The sequence below is a fragment of the Nuphar pumila genome, chromosome 4, assembly GCF_984573655.1.
Source record: "Nuphar pumila chromosome 4, dmNupPumi1.hap1.1, whole genome shotgun sequence".
NCBI classification, from domain to species: domain Eukaryota; kingdom Viridiplantae; phylum Streptophyta; class Magnoliopsida; order Nymphaeales; family Nymphaeaceae; genus Nuphar; species Nuphar pumila.
In genome coordinates this window covers 9,916,789-9,944,753 of record NC_143252.1, presented here as the reverse complement: position 1 = coordinate 9,944,753, position 27,965 = coordinate 9,916,789, and the positions used below count along the sequence as shown (strand labels likewise).

At 37.8% G+C, this 27,965-nt stretch overlaps 1 protein-coding gene across 2 annotated transcripts; it reads left to right on the top strand.

The window, feature by feature from the left end:
- Positions 1 to 6: 6 nt before the first annotated feature.
- Positions 7 to 26,946, top strand: LOC149839326 (protein FATTY ACID EXPORT 3, chloroplastic-like). Of its 2 annotated transcripts, XM_090002463.1 has the most exons (6): positions 7 to 371; positions 18,318 to 18,711; positions 18,827 to 18,994; positions 19,963 to 20,009; positions 23,292 to 23,329; positions 26,607 to 26,946. In XM_090002463.1, exons 1-6 carry the CDS (start codon positions 153 to 155, stop codon positions 26,686 to 26,688), a joined length of 948 nt encoding a protein of 315 aa, XP_089858589.1. In that variant the 5' UTR covers positions 7 to 152; the 3' UTR covers positions 26,689 to 26,946. The 2 variants fall into 2 exon arrangements, with proteins under 2 accessions (XP_089858589.1, XP_089858590.1); XM_090002464.1 differs by lacking the exon at positions 23,292 to 23,329 and having other exon boundaries at positions 10 to 371; positions 26,607 to 26,767.
- The last annotated feature ends 1,019 nt before the right edge of the window (positions 26,947 to 27,965 follow it).

Genomic DNA, 27,965 nt, shown 5'->3' with positions numbered 1-27,965 from the left:
AGTAGAGAGAGAGAGAGAGAGAGTCCACTAAGCACCAAGAAAGCTCTTCAAAGAAGACCTCGTCCTCTCCGCCTTCCCACTTTGCTTTCTCTCTTCTGAGTTCTTTGTCCTCTTCTTCTTCTTCGTCTTCTCTGCTGTTCTCTTCCACCGCCATGACCGCTCTCGAAACCCTAATCTCTCATGGCAACCCTATTTTGGCTCCGAGGGCGGCACGCCGCAGCACTCTTCTTTCCACGGCCTCCGGAGCTCTTCTCAAGCGCAAGAGCGTCGTCGACCATCCTCGTCTTCGTCTGTGCAATCCGATTCGAAGGCCGAGCCTCTCCTTCGGCCGCGTGATCCCCCTCTCCACCGCGTCGCCGCACGAAGGATCGGTAATGATTCGGTCTCAGAGCGTCTGCTTGTTGTTGGGCCATGGTTTCGGCTAGTGTTGTAGTGTTTTTATTGAGACCTAGGCGTTTTCTGATTTCCTTTCGGTCTCGATAAGAAGGGATTTGGATTTTTTTTTTCCTTTTTCTTCTGTTGGTTTCTTTTGATAGAATTTCGAAACCTGGGGTGTTTGCTTGCGAGGAACGATTGGGTTCATCTCCGTTGCGTTTGATTTTTTTTCGTTTCAGGGTTTTGCATCGTAGTTTAGTTTGTTTGTTTGTTTGGAATTGAGCCGCGTCATGCATGGATTTTAATGGTTTGCATGCTTTTGGCTCGAACGCGAGGCCGAGGTACACGCCGAGGCGTATAGTTATATATACTTGTTCTGATGAAAAGGAAAAATTGTACGGTATCTGTTGATTGTTGAGGAATGAATGGTGAAAAAAGACTGTTTCTTTGATGATTTGAGGGCGTCCTTAGTTTAGTTTGCTCGGTGTGGAAGTTCGAAAAGAAATGCTCTCTAAGAGGAAGGAAACCGACTAGTTCGCTGATTACAGATTACCAAATGTTTGATCACATTATCGACTGAAGGATGTTAATTTGGTTGTTTATGTACTTCTTTTTCAATACAAAGGAAAGGTAAGAAAAATGTTTTGCTTTCTTTTTGTAAAACTAAAAATGCTTTTAGTTCCACTTAAGATTATTGAAGCTTCGAGCGACATGCTTGCATTGCACATTATGAGTTTAAGCATCCTGTGGCATGTTTGCATTTAGCTGGACCTTGGAATCTGGATTTCCAACCCAACTCAGCTTCATGAAATTCTGAAAATACAAGATTCTGGGTCCTACTCTGCTCCACAGAACAAATTTCAAAATCCATGATCTTTTAAAGAAACCCTAAATTCAAAACCCCTGTTTCTTCCCCTTCTCTTTTTGAAGTTTATGCACAGATAGAAATGGAGTCGGACATCAAGGGACATCTTGATCTATTGAATTCTTAAATTTTATGGCTGCTAGAAACTTTGCCTATATGAATAGGTAAGGTTTAGTAGTTCCATTGAATAAATAGCAATTTAGGATGGAGGAGACAAATGATAAGGAGAAGAAGCAATGGAGAGAGTGGCTAGATTAAGGGAAGGGAATGCAGAAATTCTGGTTTTGTTAATTACCAACGTTACTTTCTCACTAAGTTGATCAACTATGACTAATTCACTTTTATACATATGCTATTAGATTAAATTGAATTAAACCTTCCTGCAAATGCTTTCTTTTTATCCATCTCTTATAAACTTGCTTCATTGTTTAATATCACACTTGCTACAACATTTGCTATCAAAATATTGGTTCCCTTGTTTGTTGATTAATCATGAATAGAAGGCAAGCTGCAACAACATTGCATGTGGAGATAGACCAATGACTAGGTAGGTTTTATGAATGTGGAATGACTAGTGAAGTGGTTAGTGAGTTATGCACATCTTTTACATTATCATGGGCTATACATAGTGTGTCTTCGAAGTTTTCAGGCTATATATAGCATGTTTCAAAGTAATTTTCTTTGTAGATACTAGTTTTACTCTAGACAATTAGGATAGTTTATCACGCCCCCCAAAACTGACCCCAACTGATCATGTCTCAGGGGGTGACTGTGAGCTGTTTATTTCTGATGTTGGGTATAGAGTAAGCCCAACAAAGTTTCACACAAGAAAGAACATAAATATTTACAGAGCATTTGCGCAACTCTATTTACTAAAACTATAACTTTATTTCAATTGTTAATACAAGCCCAAAAACTGGTTTTTGGGGACATTTACAAGAACTTTCAATACATAAACTAACAAAACAAATGACTCAAATTCTTCACTCCTTGTTAATGTCACGGTCAACCATTATGCTTTCAAACTGCCTGGCAACTAATACCATCAAGCTTCATTCTGAAAGGCATAGTAATTATAAAATGAGCTACCACTGCCCAATAAGTTACTATTTACTATCCATCCATTAGAGTGTTAGATTCATTTTCAAATTAATCATTTAAAAAGAATTGCTTTGAGAAGTAGTTTATTATACCAACATTTTTTGAAATTTTACACCTTTTTAACGGCAATGTCTTAAAAATTCGAGCCACTTTTGTAAGAATTTATTCGAAGAAATTAACTTTAAGACATTTTTTTTTTAAAATCCCCATTATAATTAGCCTTTAAAATATTGAAATAGGGTAAAATCTATGTCACATGGGTGCAGGTGCGGGGGTGTGGCACTTTGTTAAAGTCCAAAAGTTGAACATAAATGACCCTAGGTGCGTTGACCGCACCCAGGGTCAGGTTGATCGCACGCGCACGAGCACCCGCATCGCGTCGACGCGGGTGCAACACCCAGTTGGCCGAGTCTCTGTGACATAGGGTAAAATGTGTAATTGGTTTGAACAACACTTTAAACAATAACCATTGGTATAAACAATACTTTTAAACTTTTATTATCTTAAATTCATGTCCAAATCACTACCCACCAAAGCTTCGAGAGTTAGACAAAATTCATTCGTTACTACTGAAGAACCAAAACATTTAATGTCAATCTCATTGGGCAACAATTACCAACTGGTGAGGGTTTCACTTGTAACAGTTTAGAACCCGAGAGGGGTCAAATCATGAGGTCGATGCCTTATACATGTAACATTTACTCTCATTAACTAGATCAAAGAATTCATCCAACTCAGCACTAGTCCACTGAGTTAATAAAATTTCCATGACAAGTCTCTAGGTCATATATATTTAACACCCAATAATAGAGGTCTTCCTCGAAAGATGCATTAAGGGACAATTTAACCAACTGGCGGTTCGATACATATACAATACAAAACATAGTTACAAACTTTGTTCTTGGCAATTTCTCGGCGATGGAATTTCTCCAGAGATTTTGAAACTTTTTGTTTTTCTCGAAAAAATCTTGGGAAAATACCTATTTTTTTAGAACAAAATTAATAAATGTATAATAAAAAAGTTCTATAAACAGGTTATAAAATCTCTTCTTATTGTGGAACATAGAAATAGAACAAGAGAAGGGAAAAAAGTGTCTCATGTGGGCGAGTGAAGGTGTTTCGTGTGAGTGGAGTATACAAATTAGTCTTATATCAAAGAGGAGGGTGAACAAGAGCCTCCTACCTCCTCTACTTAATAGGGTCATTTCCCTATATTTTAGGAGCAATAAAGTAAACGAGTGTTGACAACATCATATAACACCATGCAGTCGGCAACCTTTTCAAATTTTAAAAGGTGAGTGATTGATTTGCCCTTTATTTTATTTTTTTGGGCATGTTCGGTGTTCAAAAAGTCGTGATAGAATCCCGAGAAAATCGTGATTTATTCAAAATAGGTGAGATGTTGAAAATCTCACGCAATTATCGAATTTATTGCATTTTATGAATATTTCATGATAATATCGGGAGATTTTCAAAATCTCAATGATATTTGTGAATATGGTCACAAGTGATTGGACATTCTTAAATTCACCAATGCTTTAAAACTGAATGCTATTTTGCTTCAAAAATCACGTATACTTTAAATCAATAAATCAGTGAACACAAATCCTAAATCTTTTTAACTGAATAGTTCTTTGAAGGAAACATATATTCATTTTTGAAATCATAGGCGTGAAGTCCTTTGAAAAGATCGTATTTTTATTTTTTTTGAAATCATAAGCCCTTTAAAATAATCGTTCTTGAAACCATAGGTATGAATAGCCCTTTAAATAATCATTTGAAACCATATGTAACGTGAACATATTCAATTATGCTGAAGTATAAAAAAAGAGTAACTTTACAATTATGACCAATAAATCCAACAATTACAAAAGATAAAAAGATTATTATCATTATCACTTGCATTAACAATTTATAATGGAAGAAACATCTCTATTTTAATAATCAAACTTTAACTCTAATCACAAGTAACAATTCTAGTTATGAGTAGAAAAATTATAACTTATTCCAGCCCTGAATGATAAAATATAACTAATTTCAAAATGAAAATTCTAACTTAAAAATGCAATTCTAATCAAAATATAATTCTAATTTTAAATGGTAACCAATAACTTATTCTCACTAGGAATGATAAATCCTAACTTACTTCAAAATAATTTCTTATTACAAGTCATAAATCTAAATTCTAAGTTCAAAATGATAAATAGTTACTTAGTTCCTCTCTCTCTCTATGGAACAACCTCTAGGTCTCTCCTCTATGTCGCTACACCACAAATAATAGAGAAGGAGGGTCTCCATCTCCTCTTATTTAAAGTTTTTTAGCCTCACTAGGGTGTTGTCACCTAATCTGTCATGTGTCATATTTGTGTTTTGTGTAACCATCTTCGTGGACACTCAACTATTTGAGGTGTTAATTCCTTATTTGCTTTCGTTCATGTGTAGACACCTAACAGGCTGAGATGTCAGCTCTTGTTGAGATAACTAATTGGTCTGTCTATCCATTATTTTATCATGTAGCTAGTTGGAGTACTTGGGTTGAACCCTATTACTATTTCAAATTCAAATCCAAAATGACATATTTAATCAATACTCATACTCAAAATGATATCTTAGTCCATATTCATATTCAAAAACCCTTAAAATTCAAAATAGGTTAGACCTAGGATTGGGACTTCAGGAAAAACTGGGATGACCACTTGCCTTTGATAGATTTTGCGTACAATAACAACTACCATGACAATATTCAATCGGACCCTTATAAAGCGTTGTTTGGCAGGAAATGCAAATCACCCATTTGCTGGGGAAAAGTAGGGGAAATGAAGCTCATGAGACCAGAATTGATACAAGAAACAACAAAAACGATAAAATCAATATGTGAGATTTTGCACTGCCCAAAGCAAACAAAAAGATGCTGATAATTGAAGAAGAAATCTTGAGTTTCAAGTTGGTGACAATGTGTTCCTGAAAGTATCTCCTTCTAAAGGAACCATGAGATTTGAAAAGAAGAGAAAGTTGAGCCCTAGATTTATTTTACCATTTGAGATTTTGGAAAGGGTTCGAGAGATTGCTTACAGAATAGCCTTACCTCTCAATCTATCGAACATTCACAATGTGTTTCATGTATCAATGTTGAGGAAGTACGATCCAGATCCATCACTTTTTATCCATTATGAGTCTGTCTAGATCAGAGTTACCGGAAGCGCCTAGCTAAAAGGGGAAGCGCGCTTCCCCGAAGCGCGGAACGTCGCGCTTCCGAAGCGTGGGGGGAAGCGTCCCCCTTTTTTGGGAAGCGCGTCCCCCTTTTTTGGGAAGCGCGCTTCCCTTTAATGGGGGACGCGTTTCCCTTTAATGGGGGACTCGTTTCCCTTTAATGGGGGACACGCTTCCCTTTAATGGGAAGCGCGCTTCCCCCTCGCTTCCCCCACGCTTCCCCCTCGCTTCCCCCACGCTTCCCCTGTTTTTTTCAATTTTTTTGTATTTTTTATTTTTATTTTTATTTTTATTTTTTTCGCTTCCCCCTCGCTTCCGAGACGCTTCCTATGTCGCTTCCGAGACGCTTCCTAGGTCGCTTCCGAGACACTTCCCGAATCGCTCCTAAGTGGTCCCCCGCTTCCCCGCTTCCTAAAATTTTGAAAGTGCCTCGCTTCCCGCTCCCGCTTCCCGTATCGCTTCCCGCTCCCGCTTCCTCAACTGGCAACCATGGTCTAGATAATAGATGATTTGAGATAATTGAACAACCTATGGGGATTATGGACTAAAAAGAACAGGTGCTCCAGTCCAAGTGTGTGCAAATGTTCAAAATACAGTGGCAGAACCATTCAGGAGAAAATGCCACCTGGGAGCGTGAAGAGGAAATGAAAGCAAAATATCCAGACCTATTCTAAGGTACATGAAATTTAGAGGACTAAATTTCTTTTTAAAGGGGTGAGGAATGTAATATACTGATCTTTTATGAAAGTCAAACACATGACACTTATAAAAGTCAAACTAAGGTCATAATTATCTAGAAATTATAAGTGACGACTATTCCAAGTCTTTGGTAAAAGTCAAACTTGAGTCTCCTGAAAAAGTCAAACCATGGTCATAATTGTCTAAGAATTATAAGAGCCAAATATTCTAAGTCTTGTAAAAGTCAAACCTAGGTCACCGATGAAAGTCAAACCTAGGGTCATTATTGTCCATGTATTATAGGAGAAGAATATAAAAAAAAGATATCAAAAAGGCTGCAATGGATTCAATACGATTGAATATCCAATCCAAGGTCTTACCTATTTTGGATTTTAAGGGTTTTCATATATAGATATGGAGTAGGATATCATTTTGAGTACAAGCATGAATTTGGTATGCTATTTTGGATTTTGATTCAGAATAGCTATAGGGTCCATCTTAAGTACTCCAACCAGCCATATGACAACATAATAGAAAGACATACCATTTAGTTGTGTGTCAACAAGAGCCGACACCTCAACCTATTAGGTGTCAACACATGAATGAAAGTAAATAAGGAATTAACACCTCAATTAGCTGAGTGTCCATGATAAAGAAGACACATGATGGATTAGGTGGCAACACTCTAGTGGGGCTGAAAAACTATAAATGAGGGGGGAGTGGAGATCCCCCTTTCCCATCATTTGTGATAACAAAGAGGAGAGACCTAGAGGCCATCTCATATATATATATATATATATATATATATATATATATATATATATATATATATATATATATATATAGAGAGAGAGAGAGAGAGAGAGAGAGAGAGAGAGAGAGAGAGAGAGAAACCAAGTTCAAGGCAAGTAACTGATGATCATTTTGAAGTTATAATTTGGATTTATGACCTGTAATTAAAAATTATCTTGAAGTAAGTTAGGATTTATCGAGGGTGTCTCATAGAGAGAGAAAGAGAGGAAGGAACCAAGTTCAAGGCAAGTAACTGTTTATTATTTTGAAGTTATAATTTGGATTTATGACTTATAATTAAAAATTATCTTGAAGTAAGTTATGATTTATCGAGGCCGTCTCATAGAGAGAGAGAGGAAGGAACCAAGATCAAGGCAAGTAACTGTTTATCATTTTGAAGCTATAATTTGGATTTATGACATGTAATTAGAAATTATCTTAAAGTAAGTTAGGATTTATCGTCCCTATTGAGAATAAGTTGTTGGTTACCATTTAAAATTAGAATTGCATTTTTAAGTAAGTTAGAATTTCTATTTTGAAATTAGAGTTATATTTTACCATTCATGGCCAGAGTAAGTTGCAATTTTTTTACTCATAACTAGAATTGCTACTTGTGATTATAGTTAAAGTTTGATTATTAAAGTAGAGATGTTCCTTCCATTATAAATTGTCAATGCAAGTGATAACGATAAGAATCTTTTTATCCTTTATAATTGTTGGATTTATTGGTCATAATTGTAAAGCTACTCTCTTTTTTTATACTTCGGCATGATTGAATATGCTCACATCACCTATTGTTTCAAAATGATTATTTAAAGGACTACTCATACTTATGGTTTCAAGAATGATTATTTTAAAGGATTGTTCATAAGTATGGTTTAAAAAATAATAAAAATAACAATACGGTATTTTCAAAGGACTATTTACACTTATGATTTCATAAATGAATATATATTTGCTTCAAAGAACTGTTGATTTTAAAAGATTTAGAATTTGTGCTTATTGATTTATTGATTTAAAGCATATGTGATTTTTTTAAGCAAAATGGCTTTCAGTTCTAACGCATTGGTGAATTTAAGAATGTCCAATCGCTTCAGTATTATATATTTATTGAATCGCCTACTGGTTAAATTGTGCCTTGATGCATCTTTCGAGGAAAACCACTAATTTTGGGTGTTAGATGTATATGACTTAGAGACTTGTCATGGAAATTCTACTAACTCAGTGAACTGGTCTTGAGTTGGATGAATCATTTGATCTAGTTAATGAAATTAAATGTTACCTGTGGAGGGTATTAGCCTCGTGCTTTGACCTTTTTGGGTTCTAAATTGTTACAACTGGACCCCTCACAAGTTAGTAATTATTACTTAATGAGATTGACATTAAATGTTTTGGCTCATCTAGTTGGTAGTGATTTGGACATGGTTTTAGGACAATAAAAGTTTAAAAGTATTATTTATACCAATGGTTATTGTTTAAAGTGTTGTTCAAACCAATTAAAGATTTTACCCTATTTAAATATTTCAAAGGCTAATTATAAATGGGTTTTCTGAAAAAAAAATGTCTTAAACTTAATTCTTTTGAATAAATTCTTCCAAAAGTGACCTGAATTTTTGAAGATATTGTCTTTAAAAAGGTTAGAATGGTTGCCAAATCTTTTTAACAACATTTAACGGACAAATAAGATGCCTAATGAGTGGAGGAAGAGTACTTTGGTGCCTCTGTATAAGAATAAGGGTGATATACAAGATTGCACAAACTATCGTAGTATAAAACTCATGAGTCATACTATGAAACTTTGGGACAGGGTGATTGAGTATAGGTTGAGGAAGGTTGTCATGATATCGGAAAATCAATTTGGTTTTATGCCTGAAAGATTAACTATGGAAGCTATACATCTTCTTAGACAACTTATTGAGAGATATAGAGAGAGGAACAAAGATTTGCATATGGTTTTTATTGATTAGGAGAAGGCATACGATAGAGTACTTAGGGATGTTCTCTGGTGGACAATGATGAAGAAAGGTGTTTCTCTCAAGTACATTAGTATAATTAAAGATATATACGAAGGAGTAGTAACCAATGCCCGCACTTGTGGAGGGGTGACAACCAATTTTCCTATAACGGTTGGGTTACATCAAGGATCTGCATTAAGCCCTTTCCTATTTGCTATAGTGATGGATGAACTTACGAAATGAATTCAAGAAAATGTGCCGTGGTGTATGTTGTTTGCTGGTGATATTGTTTTGATTGATGAGTCTAGAGCTGGGGTTAATGCTAAGTTAGAATTATGGAGACAGACATTGGAAGCAAGAGGTTTTAAGTTGAGTAGGAGTAAGACAGAATATATGGAATGTCGGTTTAGTAAGCAACGAAGTAGTGATGTGAGTGTAGTGAAGCTTGGTGAGCAAGAAATACCGGTGGATGATTGTTTCAAATATTTAGGATCTATCATTTAAAAGTATGGAAAAATTAATGGAGATGTAAATCATAAGATAAAGGTTGGGTGGATGAAGTGGAAAAGTGCAACTGGAGGGTTGTGTGATCATAAAATGCCATTGTGGTTGAAGGGAAAGTTTTATAAGATGACAATTAGGCCCGCTTTACTATATGGTACGAAATGTTGGGCTGCCAAGAGACATCATATTCAAAAAATGAGTGTAACTGGGATGCGTATGCTTAGATGGATGTGTGAAAATACAATAAAAGATAGGATTCGGAATGAGGAAATACATAAGAAGGTAGGCGTTGCATCCATTGAAAATAAGATGAGAGAGAATCGTTTATAGTGGTTTGGACATATTCGTCGAAGGCCTAATGATGCTCTGGTTAGAAGGATGGAGAAATGGAAAAATATATTAGTTAAAAGAGGTCGGGGTAGGCCTAAGAAGACTTGGATGGAGATGATAGGAAAGGATATGAATGCTTTGAACCTCATCGAGGACATGGCATTGGATAAAAATGATTGGAGGAGAATGATTCATGTGGAAGACCCAGAATGCTTTTCTTTTTTGGTTCATATCGTCGACCCCAATTGTTTTGGGATGAAGGCGTAGTTGTTGTTGTTGTTGTATTGTCTTTAAAAAGGTGTAAAAATTCAAAAGGGGGTGGTACAATAAACGTTTTCCAAAGCAATTCTTTTTAAATGATTAATTTGAAAATAAACCTATCACTCTAATGGATGAATGAAAAATAGTAACTTACTAAGCAGTGGTAGCTCATTTCATAATTGTTGTGCTTTTCAGAATGAAACTCAGTGATATTAGTTGCCAGGCAGTTTGAAAGGATAATGGTGGACCAAGACATTGACAAGGAGTGAAGAATTTGAGTCATTTGTTTTGTTAGTTTATATATTAGTTCTCTTAAATGTCCTCAAAACGAGATTTTGGGCTTGTATTGGCAATCAAAATAAAAGTGTAGTTTTAGTAAATAGAGTTGTGCAATTGCTCTGTAAATGCTCATGATCTTTCTTTTGTGAAACTTTGTTGGCTTACTCTATACCCAACATCAGAAATGAACAGTTACCCCCTAAGACGTGATCATTTGGGGTCAGTTTTGGGGGCATGACATAGTTGCTCTTCCTTCTTCATCTCAAGCACCAGCTGCATCACTGGGGCTTTGAGCTTTCAACTGATAAAAGTGATGGTAGAGTATCGTCACCTAGTTGAAGTTGGTTTCTGGTTGTTGGTTGTATTTTATTTTATAGTATATGGTGTTGAATCCTTACATTTATGATCCACGAGATCATGGAGAATTATTTGCTGTTTCTAATGACATCAGTACATGTGTGTGCGCATGCATGATAAAATTGCCTTTGGATTGCAGTATTTGCCTTGGAAAACGAGAAGGAACAAAAAGGGAGAGAGAGAGAGAGAGAGAGAGAGAGAGAGAGAGAGAGAGAGAGAGCACATTCTTCTTGTTGGAATCGGCAGACTCAGGCTGCACTAAACATCATTAAGTTTAAGTAGGTTTTACAAATCTTTTACAATGACAAAACTACCCTATGTTAGTAATGTATATTACATTACAATATAACATTCACGTGGACTATATGGATCCTACTGGATCCATATCCGATCTGTATTCTAACACCTTCCCTCAATTTGTGCATGAGATTGAAACATGTGCAACTTGTTCTTTAGATACCAAAACCGGTTACTTGTGAGACCCTTTGTGAACATATCAGCAACTTGGTCTTTTGAAGACACATAAACCGGTTCAATCTCTTTGTCTGCTATTTTTTGTCTGATGAAATGTTGGTCAATCTCAATATGTTTGGTCCGACTGTGATGAACGGGATTGAACACAATTTGTATAGCACTTCTATTATCGCACATGAGGGTTGAACTTGAGATACTCTCTCCCATCTCTGTAAGTAGATGCCTAATCCAGGTTACTTCTGCTGTGGTAGCTGCCATAGATCTATATTCTGCCTCTGTGCTAGATCTTGCCACAACTTTCTGTTTTATGCTACTCCATGAGATAAGATTGATTCCAATGAAAACACAGTATCTTGAAACAGACCTTCTTTCATCTGGATCCCCTGCCCAGTCCGCATCTGTATAGGCCAATATGTCATGCTTCGGTGTTCCCCACGAAGATTGAGCATAAATGAGTCCATCACCCACCGTGCCTTTTAGATAGCAAACATTACGTTTGATGGCATTCATGTGACCAGTCTTTGATTCATGCATGAACTGAGATACTTGATTCACAAAATATACAATGTCTGGTCTAGTAAAGGTAAGATACTGTAACATGCCCACTAAACTGCGATACTTGCTTGCATCAGGATACAACTCACCATCATAAATGCTGAGTTTTTGATTGACAACACTAGGTGTAGGCACAAGTTTGCAATCTGTCATTCCTGCTTTGGCCAGAAGATCAATAGTGTATTTGTGTTGAGTTAATGACATTTTTCCATCTTGCCTGTCCACCTCTATACCAAGTAAATATCTTAGTTCTCCAAAGTCTTTCATCTTGAATCACATACTTAGTAAAACTTTAATTTGTTGAATATGGTCTGGAGCATTATCAATGATCACTATATCATCGACATATATATGTAAGAAAACCACAGTGGTTCCATCCCTGTATATGAATAAAGAATGGCCTAGTTGGGAATAAATGAAACCGTGGTTCTGAATTTCTAAGGAGAAGCTTTCAAACCAGGACCTGGAGGCTTGCTTTAAACCATATAATGCTCTGGTTAATTTACACATATATTCTTTTGGGTCTTCTTCTGTATAACCTTGAGGCTGCCCCATGTAGACCTCTTCCTTCAAATCCCCATGAAGAAATGCATTTTTGACATCAAGTTGACTAAGATTTCACCCATGTTCAATAGCCAGGCCAAGGATAATACGAATGGTTCCCATTTTCACCACTGGGTTGAAGGTCTCATCGTAATCTTGACCATATTCTTGGGTGAAACCTTTGGCAACGAGACATGCCTTGTATCGTTCAATACTATCATCCAATTTATACTTAATCTTATACACCCACTTCGAGCCAACTACATTTTTATTAGGAGAACTACCAACTATCTCCCATGTTCGACACTCATGAAGTGCTTCTATCTCCTCATTCATCGCTTCAATCCATTTGTTAGATTGGACAGCTTGACAAAACCCAAGTGGTTCCTCATGTTTTTCAATCTTGGATAGAAAGATCTTAAAATCCATAGAGAAGTTATCATAACTCACCCATTTTTCAATAGGATGTCCTATCCTGCTTGATCTTCTTGGCGCCTCTCTGTTACTGGATAATGCCATGTGTTCTCCAGCAGGTGCATCTGTTTTCTCTCTGGGTCTTCTGGTGTAGACATTTCCTTTATATCTCAAACATTGTGTTTCCGATACCTTATCTGAAGTCGTCTCATCATGTATGCTTGTAGGGTCCAAAGTAGTATGTTCAGCATCATGTGAAATAAGTTCAGCACTGAGCCATGGATCATACCAACTATCTGTTGTCTCACCATGTTCAGGACTATGGTTGGTTTTGTTCTCCAGGAAGCTATTTTCATCAAAAATAACATTTCTGGAAATTCTGACTTTCTTATTGGCAGGTTCATAGCACTTGTACCCCTTGTGTTCATCTGCATAACCTACAAATTGGCATATAGAGGCTTTGTCCTGAAATTTAGTTCTCATGGATTTGTCAATATGTACATAACATGTGCATCCAAAAACTCGTAACTCATCATAATCAGGGTGCACACCAAAGAGAACATAATAGGGAGATCGATTTTCAAGGATAGGCATAGGAATGCGATTTATCACATGAGTGGCAGTGTGAAAGGCTTCTGTCCAAAGACTGATGGGCAAGTTACTACCATGCATCATACTCATTGCACTTTCCACAATATGTCTGTGTTTATGTTCAACAGTTCCATTTTGTTGTGGAGTGTACGGGCAAGAAACTCTACGATGTATCCCATTATCTTGGAGAAAATCTAAAAATTCTTTGGAGGAATACTCACCACCTCCATCACATTGGAGAATTTGGATACTTTGGGAGAATTGATTTTTAACATGGGCATGAAAGTCACGGAAGATACGAAGGACCTCTGATTTGTGTTTCATAAAGAATATCCAAGTAAAACGAGAGAAACGGTTAATAAACGATACATAATATTTACTTTCAGAAGAGGAAGGATTGGGAGCTGGACCCCAAACATCAGAACATATTATCTCAAAAGGCTTAGAGGCTCTTTTATTTACTTGATGAAAAGGAAGTACATGACTTTTGCAAACTTGACATCTGGGACACATTTTATCCTTCAATGAAGGTGAAATAGACTCTGAAAGAAAACCATTGGACACTAACTTTTCAATAAAGACTTGACTACAATGACCAAGATGAGAATCCCAGAGATCTGGCTTATTACATTTGGACGTACTTGGGACGTTTTTGGAGACATAATCAGACTTGGGCTTCAAGGGACTGAAGGCTGGATCTTCATTGAAGACATACATGTTCCCACGTCGCTTTCCTTTAGCGAACATCTCCTTCGTTTGAAGATCCTTGACAAAGACAGAAGTAAGAGTAAATTCCACAGATGAATTGGTAGAGTCAACAAGTTTAGAAACAGAGACAATATTTTCTTTATATTTAGTGCATAGATAACATCAAATAAAGAAATAGATGACTCAGACAAAGGAATGAGAACGTTGTTTATGTTTGAAATAGGGTGGTGAGTCCCATCTTCAGTTATAATATTAGATTTACCAGAATAGGGAACCAAAATAGAGAACTTACCTGCATTGCCAGTGACATGAGTTGCTGCCCCGAAGTCAACATACCATATTCCATCATTTTGTTTCAGATTCAAGTTTGCCATTGCAGATAAGAGAAGATCCTTAGCATCATCACTAACTCGAAATGTACCTGTAGTTCCTGATGTAGCAACATTTCTATTGTTTTGAGCTCTATTCCGGTTTTGTAGGTTGAACCAACAATTGGCTTTGATGTGACCTCGTTTGTTACACTGATAGCATGTTGGAACATTCTTTGAAAAACAGACCATGGAATTTGGTGTAGGTAGTAACCTACGTCCACCCTGGATGGGAGTTCCCCTGCCTCTGCCACATCCTCCGCGTGCACGATCAACTATCATTCATGTGGCAAGAACCTCTTGTGAAGATGATTGTCCTGCTGAAGTATCAGTCATGCTTTTCAGAGTCATCTCGTACTGAAAAAGTTTGGCACGTAATTCCTCAAAGCTGAGTAACGTAGGCAGGCATAATAAAGAGGTCACAAGAACATGATACTCTAATCCCAATGCATTCAGTGTCTGCTGCACCTTTTCTTTATCTGACATTGGATATCCAACCATGGCTAATTGATCTGTGATGCTTTTGACTTGATTTAAGAACTCAATAATGCTCATTGCCCCCTTTCTTAACATTTGAAATTCGCATTTAAAAAACAATACTTTAGCCTCTGATATCTGAGAGTAGGTCTGAGCTAAGTTCTCCTACAAAACTTTAGACGTGCAATCATCAGGAATGAAAATCAATACTTCTTGCGACAATGTGGAAGTAATGTACGCGACGAGAGCCTGATCGCGCTTCATCCAAGTAACAAATGCAGGATTGCGAATATCCTTTTTGGCTTCGGTGGTGATAAATTCTGGAGGCATCGGAGTGAAACCATCCAAGTGACCTCAAAGGTCTTGACTTTGAATAAAAGGAGCAATTTGCTGTTTTCAAGTCTGATAATTGTTGGTAGTTAGCTTTTCTGAGACAAGCTGTCCCAGGAAGTTGGAAGAAAGACCCGAATTACCTGAAGAATCCATTGATAGAATGTTTGACAGCCGAAAGGAACTGGTGGCTGAAAATGAAATGGAATAAAACAAGTGTGGCTGAGACAAAAATAAAAGACTGACAGAGAATTAAGATAAATGAGAATAGGTAGGCGTGGCAGACGGCGTGGCAGACATATTTCAGACTGGCAGCAATTTTTGAACTTGGCTTTATGGGGCTGAAAGGGCTGATAGCAGATCTGAAAAGGTTTCAGATCTGCGACAGACAAAATAATCACTAAAAGCTGTGACAGCGAGATGATAGCAGATCTGAAAGTATTTCAGATCTGCGACAAAGATAGAATAGCAGATCTGAAGGGATTTCAGATCTGCGAGGGAATAGAAGAAAGGACTGATAGCAGATCTGAAAAAATTCCAGATTTGCGACAGACAAAATAACTAAAGGCTGCGACAGAGAGACGATAACAGATCTGAAAGTATGTCAGATCTGCGACAACAAAGATATAATAACAGATCTGAAGGGATTTCAGATCTGCGAGAGAATAAAAGAAAGGTGATTCAGATCTCCGAGAATAGAATAGTAGATCTGGAAAACTTTCAGATCTACGACAAATTGTCACTTAAAGGAATATAAATAACAGAAAAAAAGGATCGGTTAAGATCACGTGACCTGCCGACTTTTCACGTTGATGGAGCACGGGCTTGACAGATATTCTTCACGCCCAGGACCTGTACCGCTCTGATACCATGATAAAACTGCCTTTGGATTGCAATATTTGCCTTGGAAAACGAGAAGGAACGAAAAGGGAGAGGAGAGAGAGAGAGAGGGTGAGGAGCACACTCTTCTTGTTGGAATCGGCAGCCTTCCTGTATGCTTACTCAGGCTGCACTAAACATCATTAAGTTTAAGCTATGTCACATGGGTGCGGGTGCGGGGATTCGGCACTTCCAAAAAACCCGGGTGCGGGGGTGCGGCAGGGGCAAAAATGTATATATATATATATATATATATATATATATATATATATATATATATAAAAGGGGGGTCCGGGGGTTCCCCCCGGCGCGGGTCCGACTCAAACCCATATTCTCCAATTGATTTGGATCCGGACCCGATCCAACAACACCTGGGTTGGATATTGGAACCCGACCTGGTCCAGACCTAGATCTGGTCCATCATATATACAGGTCGAGGCGGATCATCAACCTGGTCCAGAGCCAGACCCTATCCATAATGGATCCGGTCTGTACGCGTTTGACCGAGACCTGAAGACACGAAACCCCAAATGGATTCGGGTCTAGCCGATCCGGATCAAACCCAAACCCGAGGGTCGGATCTGGTTCTCTGGGTACATGTCCGACCCATACAACGGTTCCAAACCCGATCCACCTGGTCTATAACAAATCCAGGTCTGCTCCAAGATGGGGGAAGACCTGACCCACCAATAACCAAAGAATCAAGGTCTAGATCGAGCCTCTAGACTCAGATCCAATATCCGATCCGCATGAGTCGAGTTTAGATCGGTCCACCCATCGGACTTTTGGTTCACACCCGATCCACCCAGTCCATGATGGATCCGGGTCCTCCTATGAGGCGGATCCGATACTTGATCTGTTTGCATCGGGTCGAATCGGGCCAACCCCCGTTGGGTCGGGTTCCACTATACATTGCTACCGTGGAAACCGAATGCCTTCAGTTTTCCAAAAGAAGCCAAAGGCCCCACGTCGACCTGCGGTCATCGACACTGACAACCGGTCGAAATGCCGTCGACGATGGCAATGATGATCCCCACCTCGGTCGACGATCTCCCTTCGCCAACGATGTTCGGTAAGGAGGATTTTTTTTTAATACAGGTATCGCTGGGTCTGCCGTCCCCACCGACAGTTTCAACTAATGGCGGTGGTGACCCCCCCCTCCCCCCTCGCGACAACAACCCTTCGCCAGCAGACGTCGGTGTAGGTAAGGGAAAAAAGTAAGGCATTTTTGTTTGTTTGTTTGTAGGCAGCCGCCGACTGTCGATGCCATTGGCGGTCGACCACTGCAGTCGATGGTGACCATTCACCGTCGTTCGCCTGCGACTTTAGCAATGGGGGGTGCACAGGGAACATCGTTCCCTGTTCCTACACCCACCCGAAACTAACCCCACCACCGTCTGTTAGCAGGGGCGGGTCATCAACCTCTTCGGCCTGAGGCCGCAGCTGCGACCTCCTCCAAGAAGTCGATTGGAGCGTCATTTTTAAATTCTGCAGCCCATTTCATAAGGTGATTTTTTTTAAAAAAAAATCCAAAAAAAATGAATCGAAATGACCTTGGGTGCGATCAACGCACCCAGGGTCAGGTTGACCGCACCTGCACCCGCATCGAGTCGCGTCGACGCGGGTGCGGCACCCTGCTAGCCGAATCCCTGTAACATAGAGTTTAAGTAGGTTTTACAAATCTTTTACAATGACAAAACTACCCTATGTTAGTAATGTATATTACATTACAATATAACATTCACGTGGACTATATGGATCCTACTGGATCCATATCCGATCTGTATGATAATGGATTATCTATAGCTGTGTTTTTTTTTTTGCATGATTCAGACTTTTTAATAAGCCTAGTTTTTTGTCGTATCGAACCATGCCTGTACCAGAAGTTGCCATTTGTTGTGTAGTGAGACTTGGCTTTGAAGTTCAGTTCTTTTGAATTTTTATCTGGGTTTTTGATAGACTCCTTAAAATCAATGCTGAATGCCCAAGATTTTGAACCTCAATCTGATACTAAAACTAGTAGATGAATCATGAATATATTGTGTCACCGACAAATCTTTCATCTTTTTAAACATTGAATGCTGGAATGTTGCTAGTTTTTTTTAACTTTTAGTTCTTTGCACTGTGATTTCTATTCTTTAACTGCATTATGCATTGTTAACTGTGTCCGTATTTGTTTGTTTTTTGGAGTATGGGAAATTGTTTTAATTTATATGTTCTTATTTATTCTTGAAATTCCTTTGGAATTTGTGCTCGCAATTGTTCGTTCAGGATCATCCAGACACTGAAGTGGAAAGGGTGAAGAATGAGATTGAGAAGCAAGCAGAGGAGTCACAAGAAGAATGGAGAAAAATGGTAGAATCTCTCAAAGAACATGCTATAAAAATGCATGGCATGTCACAAGAAGCATATGAGATATATTCTAAGAAGGCTATGGTGATCTTTAAGGATGTGTCTGAGAAGTTGAAAGTACAAGCAGAGAAAGCTAGACAAGATATGACTTTAATTGCAGAAGAAGTTAGTGTAGAGGGCAAGGAATACCTTTCGTCTGCAGTGGAGAATTTTCCAGAGCATGTGAAGGAAATTGTGGATACTTTTGCTTCTGAAGGTGCTGAATTAAAAGAAATATCTGAAGTTCGTGAGTTTTTCCTTGGCATTCCATATGGTACTAATTCTGAAATTCTTTCTTCTTTGACTTGTTTTGTTGCAAAAGCAGTTGGTGTTAAGCTTTTTATTGAGTGAAAGAATGTTTATTTAAGACACTGGGTATTTCCTTTCAGGTGGACTTCTGTTCCTTGGGGGCTTTCTTTTCTTCATGCTTACTGGAAGCATTACTGCCATTCGGTTTGGCATGATCCTAGGAGGTGCACTTTTGTCATTAAGTATATCAAGCTTAACAGCATGGAAAGAGGGAAAATCTTCTTGCTTATTTTTGAGGGGTCAAGCAGGTTAATGCTTCATCTAGTACCTTTTTTCCATTTTTGTTTGTCTTGCACCCAGTTCTTACATGGTTAGTAATATGCAGCATTGCTGCACATTTTTTTAGTTCTATTCACATGTAAGAAAACTTGCATCCCTTTTTTTACTCTCTGAATATTACTCAGATTTGATGCATGCACGCATGTGTGGGACTCCAAAATTTAAAAGCAATCCAAGATGTGCAAGACTTTTTTTAACTTGAAAAAAAATATTTGCAATATCAAAGTGAATTTTCATATTAAAAGAAGCTAGGTTTTTATTTTTTAAGAAGCTAGTTTCTCATAAAGTTTCAAAAATGTGAAAGAATGTAGTTTTGTGCTTCTGAATTGAGCTTCTGAAAGTTAAGATGCTTTCAATATTTATGTGTATAACCCTGTAAAATAAAAATGATTTCTAACCAAAGATTGTTTTATTTGGGGTGTATGGTGGAACAAATGGGGTTGGACCTGAGATGGAGTGGTTTGATTTTGAGACAAGGAAAGTTACAACAGATATGGACCTGTTTAGGAAAAAGAAAGGAAAATAAAAAAACATATTTGTAAACAACAAACTGATTTTAAAGATTTAACCAAAGTCCCAGTACATCAAAAGGGAGCGTCCTATACACCTATTGAATGCCAAACTGTTGCCACAATGATAAAAGGTTTCAGAAAAGAAACCAAGAAATTTAGATAGCTGTGAAATTCTCATGAACATTACAAGGATTTTTATCTCTCATGCTTAGTAAGAAAACTCAAGAACATAAAAGTGCACGAAATAAGATGGGCTAGAAATTGTGAATTAAATAAAGATGGACTTGTCACAATAGAGAAAAAGAGAATTAACAAACTGCACTACAATAAAATAATTAACTTTAATTGTCTCTGCCAAAAAAAGAGGAAATGTGTACACATATGTAACATGTCAAACACTTTATAAATGGGCTTGGTTTCTGCAGGAATTGCAGCTATACTTTTTCTCCGGGAGTTTCGCTTGCTTTTTCAGGTACTTCTATCTTCGCTCTATAATATTGATTTTTTAGTGTTTGTTTCTATGCAGTGCCTCTATTTTTCATTCATCATGGTTACAAACTGCTGTAATGATAATCAAGGAAGGTTGCTATTGATGAAAGTATTACAGTTGGATGTGAGTGGAGTGCCATTGGCCTTTACCTCATTCAAGTTACAATTAGGGGTGGCCATCAGGTCACGCCGGGCCGTAAAAGCCCGACCCAACAATAATCAGGTTAGTCTTTTCAGCCTATGTCCATGACCTGCTCGATAGGGCCGGGTCAGTCTGAGAGAGTGGGTGCCACGGCGAGTTGCTGGGCACTGTCGATCACCTCCATCTGGTCCTCTTCCTCGACTTCTTGTTCAGAGGAAAACAAAAAAGAAAGGGAAGGAATGTGAACATTGAAACCTGAAAAGGAAGGGCACATTCCCAAGAAAGGAGAGGGAGAGAGATACATGTCTCTCTCCTCTCTTGTCACATCACACTGACCAGCTGTTTGTCAGTGATGTGAAGAGAGAGAGAGAGAGACACTCATCTCTTTCCTTTTCTCCTGTCATGGCATACAACTAGAGTTGTACTGTTTATTTTTTAAAGGCAGCAGCAAAGGGTGCACTTTTTAAAATTTAAAAGCATTTCCTTTTTTTTTTGCCATTTTCTATTGAGTTTTGAAGGTTTTGACTTTTAACATATATTAACTGAATAAAGTCACTCAACTCATAGGGTTTTGACTGTTTTAACGTATTTGAGTTTTCTTTAACTCTGATAATAAGGGCCCGAGTCGGTCCGGGACCCAAGCCCAAGTCCGATCCGATAAGTTGTCGGGCCAGGCCAGGCCTGACTTTATTCGGGAGGGTTCCTTAAACTTGGGCTCAATCCCGACCCGAGTCAGGCCGGGTACCCAATGTCCGACCCTAGTTACAAACAATGGATGTTGTCCAAGGTTGTAAGTAGTGTATCGTTTACCTGCAGTGGTGCCCAAAGTTAGATACGTATCATAGCGTATCGTAAAAAACGTAATTTTTAATAAAAATGTTCCAAAAATTCAAGAAAAAACAGAAAAAAATAGCAAAAATTCTATAAAAAATCATGACACATGAAACAATGATGAATTGACAAAATACAACCATAAAATCACATATGAAGCATTTATGTCTCCATGAGTTGCATAAAACATCATCAATCATCAACTAATATAGATAATATTGCATGTATATCTCAAAAGAACAATGCAAAATATTAAATATCTTGCAATTAAGAACATGCCACAAGACTCATACTTTCATATTATATAAACAAAAACAAAATAACCAAGTTTATTAACACTTAAGTGCTAAATAGCCAAGTTTTTTGAAAATATAACCTCAATAATTATCATCATCATCATCATCATCTTTTTCTCCTCCTCCTTTGACGTCGAAGGTTCAATAATCAAGATAACATGCTACAAATGGCATGCATATCTCACAAGAAAAATGCAAACTATGAAATAATATGCAAATTAAATAATGAATCCGAGCTAATAAGTCACGACATTCACAATAATGTGTGTTTACATAAACAAAAAAAATGATAAATTGTTTTTTTCAATACTTAAAATTTTTACATATTCAAATTTATTCAAAATTTAAACAAAAATGAAATAGATAACGCCAATCATGAGTTTCAACATCATCATTTTGTTCCTTTTTTGCAAAAAATCTTCCTAAATCACTCTTAAGCTCTTTAGGGATGAATATGAACTAGGCCCAAGGAGTGTTATATGTTAAAAAAAAATGAAATGAGTGCACTTAAACTGCATTTATAGTGTATCTTGAGATAGGTACTGTATCGTAAGATATACACTCGTATCAAGATACAAGTGTGTATCGTATCGGAAAACCCCATAGATATGATATGTTGTAATGAAAAGGGGCGGAAGCACAAATAAAGCAAACCACTCTTCAAGAGTGATCTCAAGAGCCAAGAACACAAACACTAAAAGTGTATACAAAAACCCATTAAAGGGAAAAATGACTAAAAGTCATAAGTTGGATATTATTGAAGAAAGAAAGAAGAGGGTGAAAAACCCTTGCCCATACAAGAGAAAGCCTCCTCTATTTATAGAAGGGACCACAAGGGGCTCTCATCTAGTCGTTGGGAGCCCCAGCGGTCATAAATATGACCGTTGGGGTCTCAACGACAAGATGAGTGGGGCCCCTTGTGGTCTTACAAAAAGCAAAAGAAACAAAGAGAAACGAAAAAGTAAAAAAGGAGAGAAAAGAAAAGGGGGAGAGATTACATGGGGATTTACCAAAATACCTCTATTGGGTATTTGGAGAATAAGAAAACAAAAAAAAATGTATATATATACATATATGTATATATATATACATATATGTATATATATACTTATATATATACGTATGTATATATACATAATTTAACATATGTATCGTACGATACATACAGCACTAGTTGTAACGGTAATGCTTCACTTTACCTTGTCACTTCTAACAACATTAATAAAAAAATACTCAATCGAATGTGTGATTCCTGAAGATGAACCATATCAAAAACATTTGTGGAGTTCAATTGACCAGATAAAGCTCCCAAGTTCATAAACATGGAAAAGTACTGTATAGTTTATTGGCTTATTGCAGTAGAGTGCACCAAATATAATCCCATTTACGACAGCTTGTACTTCGTACTACCAATGGTACCATATTATCTAGTAGCCTCATTGATGTTCCAACATTTGCATTAAATGTTTGGTTGATCTGGCTCCACACACTGTCTTTCCATAGTTGTTGTATAGAGAACATGTACTAAATTTGGAGAATGATGTTTAGACGGGCATCGAGAAGCATCTAAAAATAAATGGCCCACAACACCAAAATCTATGTTGTCTCAATTTTGGAGGGATCAAGGTGTCGGTGTCCAACACTTTTGGACACCGACACCAGCACTCCTAGGCATGGCATCAGCACTTTATATAAGTGTGAAAGAAAAAACACTCCATGCTGCATGTTCGACACTTTCAAGTGTGTTATACACAAAGCATCCAGTGTTGCACTTTATGTCTACCTTGTTTAAATCCTATTTTCTCTCAGTTCATACCTCGAGGTGTCAAACAGTTGAACCTGGTCATGGAACCTTCTCTCTCTCTCTCACACACACACACATGCATGCAATCATATATGTAGGTGTGTATGGCTGGCTGGCTGGCTGTTAATGATTATATTTTAGATACATGTGTGCAATCCAAAGCTTCATTGTTCTTAATGTCTTTGCTTGCAGAGGCCCTCCATTTGGACTTCAGTTACGGCTCTAATCAGGTTTTGATATTTCTACCTGTTACTTTCCTCTTATTTTGTGCTCTCATCGAGTCTGTTCTAACATATTCCATAGAACATGATTTTGTAACTTTATATGCTGTGGTCACATTCACAACAAACAACAACAACAACTACGCCTTCATCCCAAAACATTTGGGGTCGGCGATATGAACCAACAAAGAAAATCATTCTGGGTCTTCCACATGAATCCTTCTCCTCCAATCATTTCTATCCAATGCCATGTCCTCGGTGAGGTTCAAAGCATTCATATCCTTTTGCTATCATCTCCATCCAAGTTTTCCTAGGCCTACCCCGACCTCTTTTAACTAATATATTTTCCCATTTCTCCATCCTTCTAACTGGAGCATCATTAGGCCTTCGCCGAATATGTCCAAACCACCGTAAACGATTCTCTCTAATCTTATTTTCAATGGGTGCAACGCCTACCTTCTTACGTATCTCCTCGTTCCGAATCTTATCTTTTATTGTATTTCCACACATTCAAGCATACGCATCTCAGCTACACTCATTTTTTGAATATGATGTCTCTTGGCAGCCCAACATTCTGTACCATATAGTAAAGCGGGCCTAATAGTCGTCCTATAAAACTTTTCCTTCAACCGCAATGGCATTCTACGATCGCACAACACTCCAGTTGCACTTTTCTATTTCATCCACCCAACTTTTATCCTATGATTTACATCTCCATCAATTTCTCCATACTTTTGAATGATAGATCTCCAATATTTGAAACAATCATCCACCGGTATTTCTTTCTCACCAAGCTTCACTACACTCCCATCACTACTTCGTTGCTTACTAAACCGACATTCCATATATTCTGTCTTACTATTACTCAACTTAAAACCTCTTGCTTCCAATGTCTGTCTCCATAATTCTAACTTAACATTAACCCCAGCTCTAGACTCATCAATCAAAACAATATCATCAGCAAACAACATACACCACGACACATTTTCTTGAATTCATTTCGTAAGCCCATCCATCACTATAGCAAATAGGAAAGGGCTTAAAGCAGATCCTTGATGTAACCCAACCGTTATAGGAAAATTGGTTGTCACCCCTCCACAAGTGCGGACATTGGTTACTAATTTTTCATACATATCCTTAATTATACTAATGTACTTGAGAGAAACACTTTTCGTCATCATTGTCCACCAGAGAACGTCCCTAGGTACTCTATCGTATGCCTTTTCCAAATCAATAAAAACCATATGCAAATCTTTGTTCCTCTCTCTATTTCTCTCAGTAAGTTGTCTAAGAAGATGAATAGCTTTCATAGTTGATCTTCTCGGCATAAAACCAAATTGATTCTCCGATATCATGACAACCTTCCTCAACCTAGACTCAATCACCCTCTCCCAAAGTTCATAGTATGACTCATGAGTTTTATACCACGATAGTTTGTGCAATCTTGTATATCACCCTTATTCTTATATAGAGGCATCAAAGTACTCTTCCTCCACTCATTAGGCATCTTATTTGTCCGTCAAATCTTGTTAAAAAGATTTGTCAACCATTCTAAACCTTTCTCTCTCAAGCATTTTCAAGCCTCGATAGGTATACCATCTGGGCCATCTGGTCACATTATAAAAGTATTTTTCTTTTGTTGCTTTTATTAACATTTTGCTAGAGGTCTATCATGTTTAGTCAATAGTGCTTTTGTAAGCATTTTTGCCAATTCTAATTGCATGGCCTTACAAAATTTTGTGATAAAGCATTATTGCAACATTTTTCTTGTTTTAGTAGTTATAATGCATGCTACCTAATTTTTTTGCTTTATTGATTATGGTCATCATGAACTATCAGGAAATATGTGCATCTATGTCACCTGGGTACGGGTACTGGTGCGGGTACGAGGACACGACTATATATATATATCACATAAATACAAAATAAACTAAATATATATTCTATATCTAAAATATATATTATAAACTGAAAATATAATTATAAATTGAATACAAACTTGTATGTACGAAGGGTAAAATGGTGTCGACACAGGTACGGAGGGAAAAATGAATTGTCCGTGTGACATAGATGTGCGTGAATATGTACAGCAGTTGCAGGTGTGGATACATAGATGGTTTTTATGTTGAGGGATTGTATAGTCTAGCTTATATCATCATTATGACCTATTTAGGCGGATAGCGATACTTTTGCCAGGGAAAACTGAAATTTATTCTAGTTAGTTGGTATGCCAGTCTCACTCTAGGGTGCATACTGGATAATTGACAATATAATTGATCCGGGACTCATTGGAAGTGTTAGGATGACTGCATTGAGTGCAGCAGTTCTTTGCAGCTGAATTGCAGATGCACTGCTATTGAACTACAGATGCACAAAGAGGTGTTTTCTATTGTACAATGAAATCAAACATCTATATGAGCAACATAGCTTGGCATCCAGTGGCCAAACTTGTCAGTTTGCATACTAGGTTAACAGGATCAATGAAGTGAGATTTATAGGTAACATATCCTATTCATTGACTTTGAGCAAGATCCGATAATCAGTAGTTGGTTGATGATTGTCTAGAGTCTAAAATCAGTCCATTGGACAAGTTGGTTTTATATTGTCACACATAGGACAATGGTGTTCAATTCAAGTCCCCTCTGTGTTGGTGAGGTCACTGCTGGTTATGTGAAGGCTTTGTTTGGAGTTCAGACAAACACCCTGTTTGTCTATGGATAGGCGTGCAGGTAAGCCTTGGCTATGTCCATTGATATCTAAGGCCATAGATCAGGACAAGTTAGGGTTATCAATTTTTTATGTTTGCAAGGTGCAAAGTCAGCAATTGTGGCTTCTATGGGATTTCTTATGTAAGCATGTTACTGGTATTCCGTAAAACTGGATCACATAGAAGGTTATGTTATTGACTGTTCTAGTTTTGAAAACTGGTTGTTTTTCTACTCAAACTATAGTTTTGATTTTTTCTATTTTGGATTGTGAAACCCAGGATGCAAGCTGTAGTTTTGATGCATGAGCTGTGACCCATGCTGCACAGCACGTTCATGTTATTGCATCCTCTTCCTGTTCATGTACCGTGGTTATTATTCATGAATAACACATTGAATAACATTATGTTGGCTAGTCCTGATATGAACATCCTTCTGAGTTCTGACACTTACACCCACCCCACTCATACATTCATACGTAAGGCTTTCATTATTAGCTCTGGTTTTGACGTAGACTGCGACTATGATCTTATAAGATTGTTTCTCTCACAAACTTTCTGAATAATGGTGCTTTCATGCAGTGGTGCCATGGTAGCTTTCTATGTGTATAGGATCACAGTAGAGAGTAAGAACAGAGGTGGTGAAAGTTACAAAATGGAGTGACTGGAGGACAAAATGTGCATAGCTTTGGCTTGGAAAGACATGCATCCCACTCTCCTCATCCTGATTGCTGCATATTGAGTTTGATATTGGTTTGGCTTGGAGGCCCATAAGCTTTTTACTGCAGTTTGATATTGCACTCCCATGATTGGGCTAAGCTTCTTGCCTTCTGGCGTTCCTCTCTGTTTACTGTAATTGTTGTTTTTTTGTTTATCTAACTTATATAAATGAATGAAAGGGGAATGCCACAAAATTTCACCAGTTGGGTTTTACACGCCATGTTTGTGATTCCAAAATTTATACGGTTGCTACTGAGGGGTCTAAAATCTTGATTTACCTATATCTCAGAGGCATCCAAAATGTCATTCCTCAGATGATCCCTAGTAAAGGAACCGCAGTGAGCCCCTTTTTGTTTTGAACAAGCTTTCTGTTTTTAATTGTTACAAATTATAGACTGCATGAGTGAAGGGAACAAGCATTTAGTGGGACATTCATGGAATAATGGATCTCGATAATATTTGCGAGCCTTTCGTCCGCAAGGGCTCTGCTCACCTGGCTATGTTCGGTTGGCTTAAGTCAAGAGTAGAGTTTGATATTCGGGAGGTGCACATTTCTTACTACAAGGCCGAAGTTGCAGGCTATCTAATGGTTATGCCATCCGTAACTCCCAAGAATTTCCAGGCATTGGTTTTCCCATGTAATAAACCCAAAAAATTAAAAGGAAATTTTCCAGTATTTTAGTTTCACTCCACTTAAGTTGCTCACATTGGGCCCAACATTCCACTATTATGGCAGTGAATATTTCTTTGGTAGTAGAGTTGCCAGTCAAAAAAGGGATATTTCTAAATCTGGTTTATGAACGGCACACAACTTACTAATAATTTTTTTCAAAGACATTCAACATAGGGCAAAAAAAGTGGTTTTCACATATAAAGTGGCCAGTTTTTTTTTTTTATTTATAACCCAAAGAAACTGCACCGAGCATGAAGTCCTTGTTGCACTGGCTCAGCCTGCCATACCTATGGTTGTCCTGCTGGCTTCATAAAACTCCGAGGCTAGGACCCCCACCCCCAGGGCCTATGCTGGGCATCGGTTTGTGCAGGGACATGGGACTGTATAAAGTGACCAGTTGAAATGGATTAGACAATAAGGTTGAGCATGTTTGCGTAAATAGATGACAAGGAGGGCCCTTTTTTTTAAGCCTTGTGCCTCGGTGCCTGAGATAATGTTCAGCTGATCTTGAACAACAATGTTCAAGGTTAATTTGAACAGTGATTCCC